Here is a 17,419-nt window from a genome sequence, read left to right on the forward strand (position 1 = left end):
TCCTTGTAAAAATTGACCTCTCGCCTCCCTCCTTATAAATTACTATAAACCTCTAAATGATGAATTGATCACGACTCTGAATAGAATGTGTTCCCACAAAATCTTTAAAATATTCAAGTCTACTTATTGTCATAAATTTCATTATAAGAATAGAATACTTATTAATCGCATCGTAATATAGACAGTTTTACGCGGATATTAAAATAAAAATTGTAAGGTTAAAACCAGTTTTGTTAGACCCGAGGGACCAAAGCCCGGGTTAACAAAACTGATGTTAATCTTATGATTTTTATTTTAATACTTTTGAAAAATTTTGTAATACGATGCTCTGCATAATTTTGTAATGTGGCTGAGAATTGGTTCTTATCCAACGTATACTAGTGGGTTAAAGTCATACTGGAAATGTCATTACTTAAAGTTGAAACTGTTTTTGTGATAGTTTTGATTTTTGGTTGTTATGTAGAAATGTCTAAAAATGAATAATGAAAAAAATGAGGAGAGAGAAAGCTTTTAAAAAAGGATGATAGTGTTAAAATTAAAGCATACTTTTGTTCCAAATTTTTTTTGGAAACATTCAGTTCTTCTATGATTTTCTGTTTTTAATTTGTTTTTGCTTAACACAAAAGGAATAGCTTTGTTAAATCAGTTATCAAAGATAATACAAAAAGAAAAATTTGCATGAAATGGTTGCATTTTATGTATTTTAGCCACTGAAATTAATAAAGGTATAAATTCCAGAAATATTTTTAGCAAGTACTTTACTTCACAAATTTTGGCAAGGAAATCTTATGTATTTTTGCTGGTTGTGAAAGTGCCAACGCCCCAAAGGGAAGATGTGCAAAAAAATGTTAGCAAAAAGTGACCCAGTTTCTTGGGTTTTGTGCTAATTTAATTGCAAGCATTGTTTTTGCTTACAACTTTGAAAAAGCAAAATTGTTAATTTAATATTATAAGAAAAAAAATATGCTACATACATGCACATATTCTACTACAAAATGTTTGTTCTTTAAGATCTCGCTAATCATTGAACCAATTGAGTTCTCCATTTAAGGGAATTTGCACATTGGGTATACGATGGTTTTAAGGTATATTTTTTTGTTTTAGCCTTGAAATGCTAGCAGTTACAATCTTTATAAATTAATTCATTTTAAATTTACTACTTTATGAATTCCCACGTTTTATTATTAAACAATTTATCCCAATCTTTCCCCCTATTGAATTAAAGAACTTGATTAACCGAAGCATTTAGCCAGAAATTATGGACTAATGTTGTATGTATATTTTAGGGTTGCGGTTTTAGTGAGTCTTTGAAAATACATATTTTGTATTTTATTATTATATCAATGCTTTAAAGGTCCTCAATATAATATTAAAAAAAAAATATTTAATATTTTTTCACTGGGCTCCAAACGTTTTCATATTCGTTAACTCAAAAAATTTTGGAGACTTTAATTAATCTTGGACTGGTTGGTTCATTAGGTTGAATGTCTAAACATTTCAACCACTAACTGTAATCGACAGATGATCATTTGGGATGCACATCAATTTATCGCCCATTATCTTATCCCTTTAGATCCCTGTTACATATTAGTCATATGCATACATTATACATTGTATTAAACAGCACAAAAGTTGTAAAAATAACGATTTATTAGGGCCCTTCAATAAGGATTCCCAAATTAAACGCTGAACATCCTGGCTTTTTAATTTTATAGTCACCTGTCCTTTATCTATCTATCTTTTATTTCGTTTATTTGTATGATGAAATACAAAGTCTATTTGTCTATCTGTTTGTCTGAGCTTTAAATCTGTATAACTGCTTTCTAAGAAGATTTATCTACAGGTCCTGTAATGGGTTTCAGCCATTTTCTTGGAGGGTAAAAAGTGGCTAAAGTTATGTTGTATGATAAAAATGTTTTCATTTTAAGTTCTTTGAAAAATATAAAATCATTAAACATCTTTTGTCCTAATTTGCCTAATTCATAATGTGCATGCCTTAACAGACACATACAAACAAACAAACAGACTGACACTAATTTCTACAAATTGCCAAACGATCAGACGCACAAGCCTCATTTGGCCGGAACATCGCTTAGCATGCCTTGTTAACGTGGAAAAATTTTAATGGACACGAATATATGCAACAAGAACAATCTTTTTAACATAGTAGCGTTTTCATTGAATAATATTAAGTATTAATAACTTTGTATAATATGGAGACTAACACAAAATAGCTTTAAAAATGCTCTTTATGAAAACCAAATTAATATAAGATGAGTATACACTTAAGCAACTTTAAAAAGAGATTATTATCTTTTAAATGATATTTCAAACTTGTAATAATGCAAAGCAATTTTATGAATAGCTGTAAACCCATAGAAAAGAAGATTTGTACAATAATTTTGGGATAGAAATAATTATTCTTAACAAACATTTTTAGCATTGATTTAAATAATAAATAAAATTATGCTAGTATTTTTTACAAGAAGTATATATTATTTTTCAATAGAATATATAAACATTAAGTTCAAATTCAATAATTTGATTTGTTAAAAAATCAGATGGTTACTCATAATCTTGCTGTGTGTTAAATTTTTCCCCTATCAAGCTACTTTTAGATATGTTTGAGTTTTTAATATTAAATAATAATTTTACCATAATCCCCATCCGTGCAAGAAAGTTGTATTTAAGCCCATTTATCACAGGCAGAAATTTTTTAACATGGAAATTTGTCAAACTTGTACAAGACAAGGCCTGGCGATACATTAGTCATCAACAATAACTCAAGAAAAAAGAGAAAATCATGAATAAGGACAATTGTTCAGCAGTTTTATTTATTTTTTTTTGTAGCGCAGCAACTCTATGATTAACTTTGTACGTATTAACATATATAATGCTATTTTCTTAGTAGTTATTTAAGACTAAAGAATAGAGGGGGTTTGTGCTATATGTAACTATCTACTCATGGAAAGAACCGTGTCCCGATTTTGTATTGGGTCTTTGAAATCAGCTAATAAGCCCTAAGGACTATATATACATATATATAAGAACCAAAAGTATACTTAAAGGGTATCTGGGACAGGTAGTTGTCTTGATTATTCATCTATACCTATACATTTTTCCATAAAGCATCTATTATTAATCCTTTAGTCTTGTGGTTATGCTACAAAAGGCATATTTGTATATTCTTTATAAGGTTTCGAGATTTTCTTTATGACAAGATTTAAATTACAGAATACTTGTCCCTAGTTCATCCAAAAAATAATGTTATTTTTCAATATTTTCTCCTTATTAGTTTTGGCACATTTTTTCCTATATATTTTTCTGTGACAACGACAATTTGTTTGAAAATTTATTTAAGTTTCTTTTATAAATATAGAAATTCTATAGCCCCAATTGGGAAATAGGTAACCAGTGAAGAAACAATCCGACAATGTTATTAATTAGAAAGGGTTCACATTATCATACGAAAGGGTAGTTATTTTTTATTTTATCCATTGAATTAGTCAGCTTTAAAAGCTGAATATCTTATCTATTAAATAGCTAGATTTTAAATATTATTGTTCTATTAATGATCTGCTAGAAACTCTTTTTTAAGTTGAACAAACTATTGTGTAAATCTATTAACTCTATTTTATTTTCAGAGGTTGAATCCTGCGAGAACTGTGGCCCTGTGCCCGTGTGGCTGCTCTACCTTTGCATTGTGTTTGGTATTCTCTTCCTTGTTATGCTCATCATCAATCTGTTCCTCTGCACTGCCATGAGCTGTTCTTGTACTAAGGTAAATAGCATTTCTTATAGAAACCAGAATGATTTGGCTGTTTATTACACTAGTCCCCAAAGTTTTCTTTTTCATATGCTTAAACCTTTGGGGACTTTAACTTTATATGATTGGTTGGTTCATTGAGTTGAGTGTCTAAACGTTTTAACTACTAAATTTTATCAACAAAACGGACAATTGTATGTATCATCATGGGGTATGTACATCAATTTATCGTCTATTGTCTTATACCTTTATATCACTGAATAGAAACCTATAAATAATTTTATAAACAAACATGCAGTTAATAATTAGAACCTTAACGCAACTAGAGAACTCCATCGTAAAAAGTCAAAAAGGGGGAAGGTAGTAGTTTGATTGCTTAAGATCTGGCTAGGTTGTTATATTGGGTACTGGGTAACCTTGCAGGGTTAGGGCACCGCAATTATAGTATCCAGAGTGTTAGAGCCCCCCCCCCCCCCGCGAGGTTTCGGATACCTACGCCCCTAAATAAGGGGGGGGGGATGGTTAAGTGCTTAACATGAACAATTTGGGAAAGCACTAAAACATACATTCATTTTAGGAGAGTAAGCTGGACAAAGAGACTTCGTATCTGGAGGATTTTGATCCCTATTCCAGGTCCTGGCATGGATCCCAGTATGGCTCAAGGTATTTTAAACTGCTTCCCAGCAAAAATATGTCCAATAATTTCATTGATTTTATCAGAAAGACGGCTATTTCTTTCGACAATCCTATCAAGTAGTAAGGGTTTTCTGTCTGAACCTTAAGATCTTTATTTAAGGGTAGATTTTCATAGTTCCCAGGATGGTTTTAGGCTATTTTAACCTATTTCTTTAATCTTAGAGTACATATCCTCTAGATACTAGGGGTGCAGCCACTAGTATATTTTTGTCATATACAAAATATTAATTTGTCAAAAAAATCATAACCGTCTTTCTGATAAATAATCTTTTTGTATGGGTTATCTTTTTGGGGAAAAAATTTACAAATATTTCATTGATATATTTTTGCTTATCTAAATCACAAATTTCACCAAATTCATTCACTTTATCATTTTAAAGCATGAGTATTTTATTATTTTTATGTGTACATCTTTGTAGCTTATAATAGTTATGTATCGCATCGTATTATAGACAGCTTTCCGCAGATATTAAAATAAAATAAAAGAATAAAACTTGTATTAATATTATGATTTTTATTTTAATATTCGTAAAAAACTGGCTATAGTACTATACGAAACATGATTTTTCAGTATGGCTGAGAACCAGTGCTAATTCAGCGGATATTAATCGGTTTCGAAGCCATACTAGAAAAAGTATTTCTATAAATAATATCTAAAATTTTTTGCTTCATATGGCATGTATAAAAATTACTTCAAATAAGCAATCTTTTTCAACTTCAAATACATTAAATCATATTTTGTTTTAAATAACAACCTGTATGGTAAATTATAATGCAATTCTTTTAGTGTTCCACTACCCATTACATAATATTATTCTTAACTTTATTGTGAAGCCATACGTGTGAGAAATTATTAATTGAAAGTTTTTTGCGATGTATTTGCAATCAAACCAATCAATTCTTGCGTATCATCCATGTTTACATTTTAGAGTGTTGTTTGAAAACTGCAAAATGTTGCACAGTTTTTAAAAATGTTATTTTTTTAAATTCTGATTAAAAGATTTTATTGAAAGATATTTACTCAAAAAAAAAGTTTGCTCTTAAATCTTCCACTAGTGATGGTTATTTATCGCATCGTATTATTGACAGTTTACACAGATATTAAAATGAAAAATTATAAGATTAAAACCGGTTTTTTTAACACCGAGTGCACGAAGGCCCGGTCTAACAAAACTGGTATTAATTTTATGATTTATATTTCAATTTTTGTGGAAAATTGTATGTAATAAAACTATAATTTTTTTTGTAAGAACACCAATATTTGCAAAAATGAGTATTGTATTATATATTAAAAGGTAGTTAAGATTAGCTAATTTTCACTTACACCTATATAACAATACGGGGATATTGTAACTGAAAATTAAATTGAATTGCAATTGAGATAACTTTTTTTGTAGAAAGTACATTATATTTTAGTAGTTAAATAACACTTTTTAATAAAATTTTTAATCTTTTTTATCCTAAAATATTCCTGAAGCAGCAAATAGTGCCTTATAAAAAATGATTTCATACAATACGAATGACCAATGATAGGCCAGTATTCATTTATATTGACCAATGGTAACATGTATACTAGCCTATCATTGTTCGATGGTATTGTATGACGTCATTTTTTATTAGGCTTTATAAACTGCGTCATATTCCTTGTATATTATGTTAATTATCACATATTTTAAAAAGCACCTTTTCCTAAATCATTTTAATCACATTTCACCTATAGTTGATTCTAGAATTGTTTATGGATACAGAAATCTAAAAATTTATCATACCCTAAAAATAAAGTCTAAGGGCTAAGAAACCCCTAATTCTTAAGATTTTTCCCCATTAATCAATCTATCTAGAAAAACAACACTAGAATCTACTATTGTACACCTTCCAATCACCTTTATGTACACCCACTCCTACTGCTATCTTAGGTACGGTTTGAACGCCAACCTGTCGACCCGTCCCGACGGATCCTCGCGTCCCGCCACCCCGCTACAACACAACGGGTCAACCTCCCTTGACCTCAGGTGGGTGTCACCAACCACAGTGCAACCCCCCTTGTTTTGTTTTTTTTTAGTGGGCCCTAGGGCATGGACATTCATGGCAGTGATTCTTATTATAAATTGTAGAACTGTAAAGAAAACATATGTATGTATTAGTACAGATTTTTAATAACGGGTATTGAGAATGAGGCCATTGGACTATAACTTGGATTAGTACCCAAAGTTTGAACCACATTAGATCCAAAATTTTGGGTAATTTTTATTGGTTTTAAACTTTTCAATCAATAGCTAAATCTAAAAATGGGATTATATCAAATTTTCGCCCATTGGCTTAACCCTTAAAACCCCTCTCTATTTTATGGATCTGTACTAATAGTATGTTTATTTTTTGTTCTATCAATTTATATTAGAACCTCTAAATGTTCACTAAGGCTCTTAGGGCTTAAACTAGTTTATAGAATTATTGTCCTAATTAGTTAATAGAAAATTTCCTGTTCAAAAATAACATTTTTTTCAAATCCTAATCCTTTTTAAGATCCAAATTCACCCCTTCTTTTCCTCTTCTATCCTTTCTTCCCTTTTCCTTTTTTAGCATGTTCATAGTTTAGACTTATATTCATGTATGCTTGCTTATTTAGTTAGTTTAGATATTAAACATTTTATTAATAAAAGGTAGGGGAAATTGGACTGTTTATTTTACATGTCCCCAAAGTTTTATAATAACCATTTTTTATTCCGTAGCTTACCAAAGAAGGTGTCTTAACTTTTATTTTTATAGCTAGCCGGTGCTTTTAGTAAGTAGTAGATGTAAAATTTTCCATAGAATTTAGATATGCAATCGGTTTTTTTGTAGACCTCTTATTTTTAAAGTAATTTAAGTTTTTTAAAAACAAAATTAAGTCGGTTTTAAGGTACTAAAACGCACCAAAATAAAAGAAAAAAAATGCCAGTATGAACAGAAATAGTAGGATCTTTAATTTGACACCTTACTTTTTAAATTCTGTTGAGTAATTATTGAAAAAATCTATTTTTTAAATTTCAGTTTAATCAAAACTTTAAACATAAATATATTCTACTACAGGCATAAAAAATATGGGTTCATATATACTTTTAGAATCAGAAAAATATTACAAATCGATTCTAAGCAAAATTGAAATAAAAAGTTTACAAAATAGTAAATAAACTACAATAAAAGAAATTATATGCAAATATTATATTATATTATACAGGCAACCATCTTAAACCTTGTTTGAGGGTAAAAATGGGAAGGGGGTAAAGAGCGGGTAAAAAAAGTGTTGCCTGTACAAAATAATATGTTAGGCCATTTTTATTTTTTTATTTTTTTTTACTTTTTTTCAATTTTGCTTACAATGGATTTGTAATATTTTTCTGATTCTAAAAGTATAAATGAACCCATATTTTTTATGCCTGTGGTAGAGTATATTTTTGTTTAAAGTTTTGATTAAACCGAGATTTTAAAAATCAATTTTTTCAATAATTACTCAACAGAATTTAAATTGCATATCTAAATTCTATGGAAAATCTTACATCTACTACTTACTAAAAGCACCGGCTAGCTATAAATAAAAAGTTAATACACCTTCTTTGGAGAATTTTATTTATTAATTTTGATTAGTTAGTTAATTAGGTTAAGTGCCCAAACGTTTCAACCACTAATTTTAGTCTGTATAAGGGATAATTTTGTGTACATTAATTGATCTTTATCTTATCCCTTTAGATCCCTGCGTTACAACAAATGAATTTGAATATGTGTATGTGTATGTATTTATGTAAATATTAAAATAACTTTTACTTTTTTTAGTCAAATTTCTATTCTTATGCATTTTTACTTGGCATTGGAATATTAAGGATTTAATAGTTATTTCTCGCATCGTATTATAAACGGCTTTCCGCGGATATAGAATGTACAATTATAAGATTAAAACCAGTTTTTTGGCCCCGTGGTGCCGAAGGCACGGGCTGAAAAAACTGGTTTTAATCTTATGATTGTACATTTTTATATTCGTAGAAAGCTGGATATAATACGATGCTAGACATAGTTTTTTCGTATGGATGAGAACCGGTTCCTATCCACCGGATTCGAATGAATACGAGAATAGTTATTTCTCGTATCGTATTATAAACGGCTTTCCGCGGATATAGAATGTACAATTATAAGATTAAAACTAGTTTTTTTAGCCCCGAGGTGCCGGAGGCACCGGCTAAAAAAACTGGTTTTAATCTTATGATTGTACATTTCTATATTCGTAGAAAACTGGATATAATACGATGCTAGACATAGTTTTTTCGTATGGATGAGAACCGGTTCCTATCCACCGGATTCGAATGAATACGAGAAATAATATTATTATTTCTTTTGGCATTTCGGATAAATATGTTCTTAGTTTTATAAAAGAGTATATTCGCTACTAAAAATCATGGCTTTTTAGAAAATAAACTTCACTAATACGAACAATAATTTTAAAAATCAAATAAAACCTTTCATTTTAAAACTTTTATTGTATGTTCTTATGCCTTTGAAATTGTTCTAAAAAATTTCTTTTTCTTTTTTACACATTTTTAATGAAGGGTTGACTGCTTTTTGCCAGGGACGAGAAAAATTACTGTTAAAATTATCAAAAACCTTTTCTTTATATTGAAATGTACGAGCTACAACTCCGAATTTCAGACCTCCCTAATAATGATAATAAACAAAAATAACCCTTCAGTAGATAAAGAATGCAATAAAATTATCAAAGTTTATTAGCCAACAAAAAAATTACGCAGATAAAAAAATCCAGTTTTTATAACAGTTTAATATTCCCACCCTTACTCCGGAGAGGGTTTGGGGGATAAATTAATTTATTGACCATTGTCCTATCCCCCATATCCCTGACATTCATACAAACTTTGCTTCTTGATCCCCATAAATACAAACATTTTATTTCAAATATTTTCACGATTTTTTTCTTCTAAATTGTTGGCCTAAGTTTGACATAGGAGAATAGTCATGCTAATGACGTTAAAACACCTTCTGTAACATATTCTAGTTTTTAAATGTAATGTTTTAACGTTTCACAAGTAGGACTTCCTAAGAAAGATTATACAATCAAAGAGGCAAAATAGAGCAAAGAAATTCATTACTTCAAAAGTATAAACTTTGTATTATTTTCCCATTAACGAAAATCCCAAAAATGACAAACTTATTATTGTGACAATTTTGATGTGCTGAAAATGGATTGCCTATTTTATCTCTAATTTCCAAAGTTGTACAGCAGATAACCCAATTATTGCAAACGCTATTTTCAGCTACTCCGGTCAAAGGGAAAAGCGATAAAATGTATAAACGATTTATACATTATACATTAAAAATCAAAATTTTTCAAATTTTGATTTTTTTTTCAAGCTTATTTAGCTAGTAGTAATTAATGAGATAAGACGCGAAAGCTAGGTACACTTTCGGAAAATAAAATTCATTACATTACAATTTTTATAGAATTTTTGTCGAAATTAGTGGACTGCACGATTTTTTCCTCTGTGGTCCCTCTTTTAGTTTCTATTATTTCTTTCCTCCATACATGAATACAGAAATAAAGGGTTAAGTAAAATATTTAAAAAATGAAAACAGGAAAATGCAGGGATCTTAAGGGATAAGACAATGGAAATATTGAATTTTCATTGATGCTTAACAAAATATCCCTTTTAATATCAATAGATGTTTGAGTTAACGAATAAGATAACATGGTAGTTTGGGTGCTAGTGTAATTTACTTTCATTTCTAGTTTTTTATCTCATTTCATTTTATTTCTAGTTTTCATTAATGCTGTTATTATATCAACCAAAGATGTTTTTTCTACATATTTATAACTTTAACCCTGCAAGCATAAATACTCGTTTTAACGTCACAAATGCCAACATAAACTAACTGCAAAAATATACATTTTTATATTTAGAAAGCAAATAATAAAAAGGGGTTATTTGTCTGCCTATTTGTCTGTCTGTTTGCTTGTATGTTTGCCTTGATGCATCTCAAATTAGAATTTCCCTTTTGAAAGCTCAAATGGTTTTTCTTTTTCAAATTATCAACAAATTATTATTAGGATTTTAAGAATAGTTTTAATGGTGATTTCCATTTAAAAACTAGCGGCTGTGCCAATAGTCTAAAATATCAATATAATGAGTAATACAACTTTAGACAATAAAACTACGAACAGAGGAATCTTAAACCATGTAAAAACCTATGTAAAGCTTCACTAAAATAAAGAATTAAATCAGTTGTTTGGTTACCGGGATCTTAACGTACAAACAAAAAACTTACAACTTTATATAATAGGATTATTGAATCAAGTTTGATTTATTACTGAATAATAAAAATTTTAATAGTCTTCATTTAACAAGGATGACAACATCCATAAAAGCGAAGCACCTGAAACAGTAGGACAAACGGACATTACCACTTGTATAGTATCTGAACTGAATAATCAGAATTTAAAAGTATAAGAGTCGAAGCAAAATTGTAAATAAATTTATTGAAAAACTGCTTGAAGCAGGATAATGTTTATGGACAATATACTTACATTTTTGGACTTGATTATAGAGTTGATTCGCTTATAATATTGTTCTTTGTTGTCCTAGGAATCAATATACCAAAAATCAGATCAAACGGATAATCAGAACACTTGAAAATTTGTTGTTAAAAAAGTAGAAAAATTAACATGTTTAAAATGGACGTACGGACATTCTAGTAATGATTATAGAGTTGCTACGCTTTCTAAATCGTACCCAACTACTACAGGAATCATCATGCAAAGTTTGAAATCGATAGGACAATTCTAACATGCCTAAATTAACGAATGAAAGCTATCTATCTCGGACGGACGTACGGACGGACGGACCGACCCTAATTATAGAAAAGCTTCGCTTTTAAAAAGACAATAGAAAGTAAAAATAAACAAATGGAAAGTGGTATGACAATTGAAGAAAAAGCATTATCTGTAGTGAAAATATTGCAGTAATAAATAAATTAAAATAATTTAAACCAAAATATTTTGTCTCTCAGTGATGATCCTTTGACTGGAAGTAGAATCATAAAATAGCTAGAAAAGTTATTCATCGCATCGTATTATAGACAGCTTACCGCGGATATTAAAATGAAAAAGTGTGTTATTTAAACTAGTTTTGATGGACCGAACGTCTGGGCAAACAAAACTGGTTAAAATTATTATTTTTATTTTACAATTTTTGGAAATTTATCTGTAATACAATGCTATACATGATTTTTCAGTATGTCTAAGAACCGGTTCTAATCCAGTGGGTTCTAATCGTTTCCAAAGTCATACTGGAAAACCAATTTGCCTGTCCGTGTGTGCCTGATATTTATTGCAGTTGTGCTAAATAAATTTCACCTGCAGTTAAGGTGCATAACTAGGAGGAATTCGAATGATTTTAAGTAGCAATACATGCCACATACCTTTACCTCTTAACAATTATAGGCCACATAGCAAGGTATTAGTGCATTTGATTGTTCATAAATTTCATTTAGACAAATAATGATTTGTTCATTTTTACAATAAACATTTTAGAAATTCTGTATACACAGGAATTTAAAGGGATATGACAATGGCCGATAAATTGATGTAAATCCTTAATCATGATACACAAAATTACTTTTTCTGTAGATAACAATTAGTGGTTGAAACGTTTGGACACTTAATGATCTAACCAATCAAAAGGACTTAAAGTTTATGAGACAAAGAATAAGAAAATGTTATTATAAACTTTGGGGATTAGTTAAATAAACAGCCCAATGTTCCTTCCCTACATGATTTTTAGAATATACTCTGTAAATAATGGTAGGCCGTTTTAGAATCTTATATGGCCATCCTAATGCAACATTTTTATTAGATTAAAAGTTGAACAATTAAATGGGCAAACAGAAATTTAATTGGAAAGAGGTTTATATGCATATCTTAGCTTGTTAGTGAAAGGCATGTTTTAAAAATTAGTTCTCAGAAACTCAAATGAGTCATTGAAATTCTAAGAGATTTCACTCAATTTTATTAGGGACATGGATGTGTTAATGGAAGAAAAAACAGAAATCAGCTTCTATATATTAAAACTTTGTATTATAGATAGTAGAAGAATTATACATATATAAACCATTGACCTATCTGTTAATTTGATATACCAATGTTATGTTTAGGTTACAAAGTATTCTACAAAAGAAAAATATTTATTTAGCTTTTGATAACAAATTTAGTATTTATTTATTGTATTATCTCAAAGATAAAGAAATAAACCATCAACATATCAGCTGACATTTTTAAAGTGTCAAAATTAGCACATAAATTTAAGTTTTTGATGTGTGGTCACAGTTTATTTAAGCCTTTTGTAGCCTGTTCATTGCACTAGTCTCCAAATTTATATAAGAACTTTGGAGACTTTTAATGAATTATGATTTTTTTTTATTAAGTTGAGTGTCCAAACGTTCCAACCACTAATTGCAATCTAAAGAAGGGGTAATTTTGTGTATTAACATTGGAATGTACATCAATTTATTGGCCATTTCTTATCCCTTTAGATTCCTAAAATGTGTAAATTGTACAATGTACACAAAGACACACAAATTATAATAAACACATTTACACTTGTTAAAATTTCTTGACAGCCTCAAATAGGAGCTACAAAGTAACAAAAATTATCTCCTACAAAATTATAAACTAATAGTTGAATAGTCTCATTAAGTGGGGTGCAGTAGGGGGATGTCAACACACCCATTAAAATTAAAATAGGTAAGGTCTACATTCCCCTTTTTTCAACACAAATAGTTTAACATCCCACTGATGAATCGCTGTGCACACCATTGGTTTTATTCTTTTTATTTAGGGGAACTACTAAAGTTTCTTACCAAAATCTCTTTTTTGAAGTAATCAATAATTGTGTCAGAGAGGAAAAGGCCATGCTATTTTAAAACTACTATTCCAGTTAGTCAGAAGACAGATAAGTTCCCCTATAAAGAAGCTTCGATACTACGTGAAACATATATCAACCATTATATATTTATTTTGTAGGACCACCTTTAGAGAAAATATTTTCAAGTATGTGTGAAGATGAGTAGAAAATTTTATAATGTTTACCCACACAAATAAATATAAACATTGTAGTTTCAAGCAGAGCGGACAATGGGCTGTTTGTCACTCTGGTCCTCAAAGTTTTATAATAACGTTTCCTTATGCGTTGGCCCAACTAACGTGAATTTTGATGGGTTGGATCATTAAGTTGAGTGTTCAAACGTTTTGACTGCTAAATGTAATTTACATTATTGGTAATTTTTTGTATCTTCATTGGGATGTACATCAATTTATCGACCATTCCCTTTAGATCTCTGGGTTTCCAAATAGTATTAGATACAAGAGTATGTTAATGGAGGGGGGTAAATAATCTTTGCATGCCTAAAAACTAAATATAGATACTATGAAAGATTTAGAATAAATCCCAATTTATAGTTTTAATCTTTGCATGAATTCTACATTGAATTATTTTTTGTCATAATCTGAGATTGTATATAGTTTATATAAAATATATTTTTTCATTTGATTTAAATTTTAATTATTTTGTTTTGTTTAGGTATTCTCTGAATGGAGGTATCAAGACGGTTCCAGTTCCATACCTGCCTGCTGATACTACCAGGTATAAAAATTTGTCATATTTTGGTTCTGAAGGGATAAGACAATTGACCATAAATTGATGTACACCCCCAATGATGATAGACAAAATTACCCCTTCTATAGATTACAAATAATGGTTGAACCGTTTGGACACCCAACTAAAACAACCATCCAACCAATCAATATTTGGTAACTTTCCAAAGTTGCTAAGCCTACAAATAAGAAATCCTTAGTATAAAACTTTGGAAACTAGAATAGTAAACCGCCCAATGCCCCCTTCCGCCCATGGTTTAATCTGTAAATTATTATGTAAAACTTTTAAAAGTTAGATGTATTTGACAATGTTATAAGATTTCTCATGTTTGTATTAATTTGGAAAGGTTGTGTGATTTTTATTATTGTTAATTTTTGGTATATTAATCCCCTTCCATGTGTTTAGGTCTGTAAGCTCTGTCTCTGAGTAAAATTGAGCCATAAATACTAAATAGTATGTTATTTCAGAGGTTTCGTGATTTAAATATATGTTAATTTTTGCTGAACTCTCATCCCTAACCTTATGTTTAGATCTGTAAGCTCTACCTCTGAGTATGGTGGTGCTATAAACAGCCGCCCCAACTCGCGCCACTCATCCCATAGGCCCAGAGGACCATCCTCTACTTCTGGATTCAGCTCAGGTACACAATAAGTCAGTTTTTGTCGCAGTACCTGCCTAGCACAGAAACATTCTTTATTTAAAATATTGATAATTTAGTGGTGGAGGGGAAGGATAGTTTTTCGTTTTTATTTTTATTTAAGTCCGGTTAGGTTAGGTTATATTGGGAACATGTATATACCCTGTAGAGCTAGGGCAACATATGTATAGGCCCTGCATGGTTAGACCCCCGCAGGAGATATTTGTTGGGATTTTTAAATTAAGGGGGCGGGATTATGTACTAGATAGTCACTTTGAGGGATAGCGCAAAAAAGTGCTGGTACCAAAACATTATAATATATTAAAAGGAAGTGTACAAAACAATATCTATTTAGTAGTTCAAAATAAAATCATAAATAGAGCATTTATAATTTGCAACTTATAAATTGCTACATTTCACTATTTCAGCATTTTCATTGTAAATATGTTTTTTTGATTTGATAATGACACAAAATATAACTTGAAAAGTAATGAGTATAAAGAAATTTTCTGAAGAAGAGATAAAACAATGAATTTAAAATTAACCTTCTGTTCAAAGTCTATGCATTAAATTATGTCCTTGGTAGCTTAGTTAGTGTGAAATGAAGATGTTAAGATTGAATTTAAATAGCACCATCCCCTTTCTACCCGGTTTCTTTGTTTTGTTGGTAATATCTCAATTTCTAATTTAATCTTTTTTTTAGGCAATTCCCGTCAGAGTAGCCGAGGTCTTGTAGCTAAATAACATCAACACTACTGCACAATTAATTAAAAGTAATATAATATAAATCAATATAGAACATTTTATTATGTATTGTAATAATATTAGTTTGAATCTAATGATATTTAGGTATATCTATCTAGAGGATAAATAATCCTATATGTTATTGATTGATTCTGCTTTACCGTGCATTTATACACCAAACATTAATAAAAATCCACTAAAAGTAGGACCTATAGCAAAAGTTACTTATTTTTTCTACGCTATATTGTAATATCTCTGTAAAACTTAGAACATTTGATGTCATATGATTTTAATGTTTATGTGTATGTTCTAAAGATTTGTTTTTTCAAGCATTTAGAAAAGGGTTTATTTGCTAAATGCACAGTCAAACATATTTTAGAAAGCATAATAATTCAACTTTTAGAAGAAGTATCTATATGGTTATTTTCCTCTATACTTTTAAACTTTAAAATAAATTTTAGGACTATCATTAAAAAATCTACTTTTCAAATACTTTTAATAAATCATGATTAGATTTTTAATAAAACCCATATCATGGTTCGAATTTTTCTATGTAATAATTAACATTAATTTTAAGACTTTTTTGCACACCAAATAAACATAATATTGATCATTTTATATGTAACAAAATTCGCCAATTATATAGTAGCTCCGCTACTTATGATTGCTATTATTATGTATGTACTATTTGAAATTTTGAATGATTGATAATTTAGTATGAATCTTAGACGTCTGAGGGTGTGGGTAAAGGGGTGTTTACCCCCACAGACTTTGAAACCCCATATTTTATCCTTCTAAAAAAAATAAAAATACATAAGATTGCCCCCCTCAAACCTTTGAAACCCTTCATTTTACCCCCTCAAAATAAAAAACTTGGACGTCCTTGGTATGAATGGTAAATTAAAACATCTTTTATATTTTTATTCGAGTATAATTTTTTGATTGATTGATTATTTGATTTTTTTGAACACCTGGTGAAGTTTTATACCATTTTGTATGTATGTTTTAATATTTTAAATTAAATTAGTATTTTTTGTTTGTTTAAACTTATTTTGAAAGCTTAAGTATTGGCTTATTAATTTACATCAAAAGCATTTTTGCGACAAATTTTGAACAAAATATTAATATTAAACTATTTCATTGTATATTAAGATTAATTAACAGCATTATTTTTGTATATTTTACTATTGTAAGTACATTTATACACTTATTTTATAAATAATAAGTTTTATAGATGTATTAAGTTTACATTTTCTGATGAATTAGATTAATTTCTCTTTCATTGTGTAAAGATTTTAGCTTTTAAACTACAATTTTTTAATCCAAAAATTTTTATTCCTAAAATTTATTCAAAATTTATTTTTTTCAAAATAGTGTAGTTTTAAAAGCTGTAATCTGAGATGGCTGTGATTTTTAAAGGCTGTGTTTTATGTCTTAGATGTTTTATAAATGTATTTCTAACTATACTTTCTTGTTGTTTTTTATTAAGCGAAGCTTTTCTACATTAAGGTTCGGTCAGTACGTCTGTAAAGAATATATCTTATTGTTGATCTAGGCATGTTAGAATTGCCCTAAAGAGTTCAAAATTTGCATGAAATTGGTGACAACAAACATAATTACCCCTTATGTTGATTCAAGTTATTGGTTGAAAAGTTTGGACACGTTCAGGAATCAACCAATCAAAGTTTAATAAAAGTATCCAATTTTTTGAGCAAAATAAGATAATGGGTTAAAAAACTTTGGGTACCAGTGTAATTTAAAAGCCAATCTCACCCCCGCCCTCAATGTTCAATTCTAATCTTAAAAATGCTCTATTTAATTAAAATGACATTACTCAATTAGAGTACAAAGCTTTTATAGCAACAAAGCTCTAAATCCTAATTATAA

General features: G+C 29.2%; 1 protein-coding gene across 4 annotated transcripts in view; it reads left to right on the forward strand.

Annotated features, from left to right (window-relative positions):
• The window catches only part of LOC145327256 (uncharacterized), a 198,595-nt gene extending 181,597 nt beyond the window's left edge, over window positions 1-16,998 (forward strand). For 2 of the 4 annotated variants that reach the window (XM_080170883.1, XM_080170958.1), the window contains 6 exons: window positions 3,645-3,781; window positions 4,344-4,429; window positions 6,379-6,474; window positions 14,077-14,139; window positions 14,682-14,791; window positions 15,492-16,998. In XM_080170883.1, the coding sequence (XP_080027009.1) occupies window positions 3,645-3,781; window positions 4,344-4,429; window positions 6,379-6,474; window positions 14,077-14,139; window positions 14,682-14,791; window positions 15,492-15,532 (533 nt within the window). In that variant the 3' untranslated portion in view covers window positions 15,533-16,998. The remainder of the gene's footprint in view (window positions 1-3,644; window positions 3,782-4,343; window positions 4,430-6,378; window positions 6,475-14,076; window positions 14,140-14,681; window positions 14,792-15,491) is intronic. The other 2 variants (XM_080170977.1, XM_080171037.1) reach the window with 2 other exon arrangements.
• The last annotated feature ends 421 nt before the right edge of the window (window positions 16,999-17,419 follow it).

This window comes from Acartia tonsa, chromosome 1 (assembly GCF_053477335.1).
Source record: "Acartia tonsa isolate MP-2025a chromosome 1, ASM5347733v1, whole genome shotgun sequence".
Taxonomy (NCBI): Eukaryota; Metazoa; Arthropoda; class Copepoda; order Calanoida; family Acartiidae; genus Acartia; species Acartia tonsa.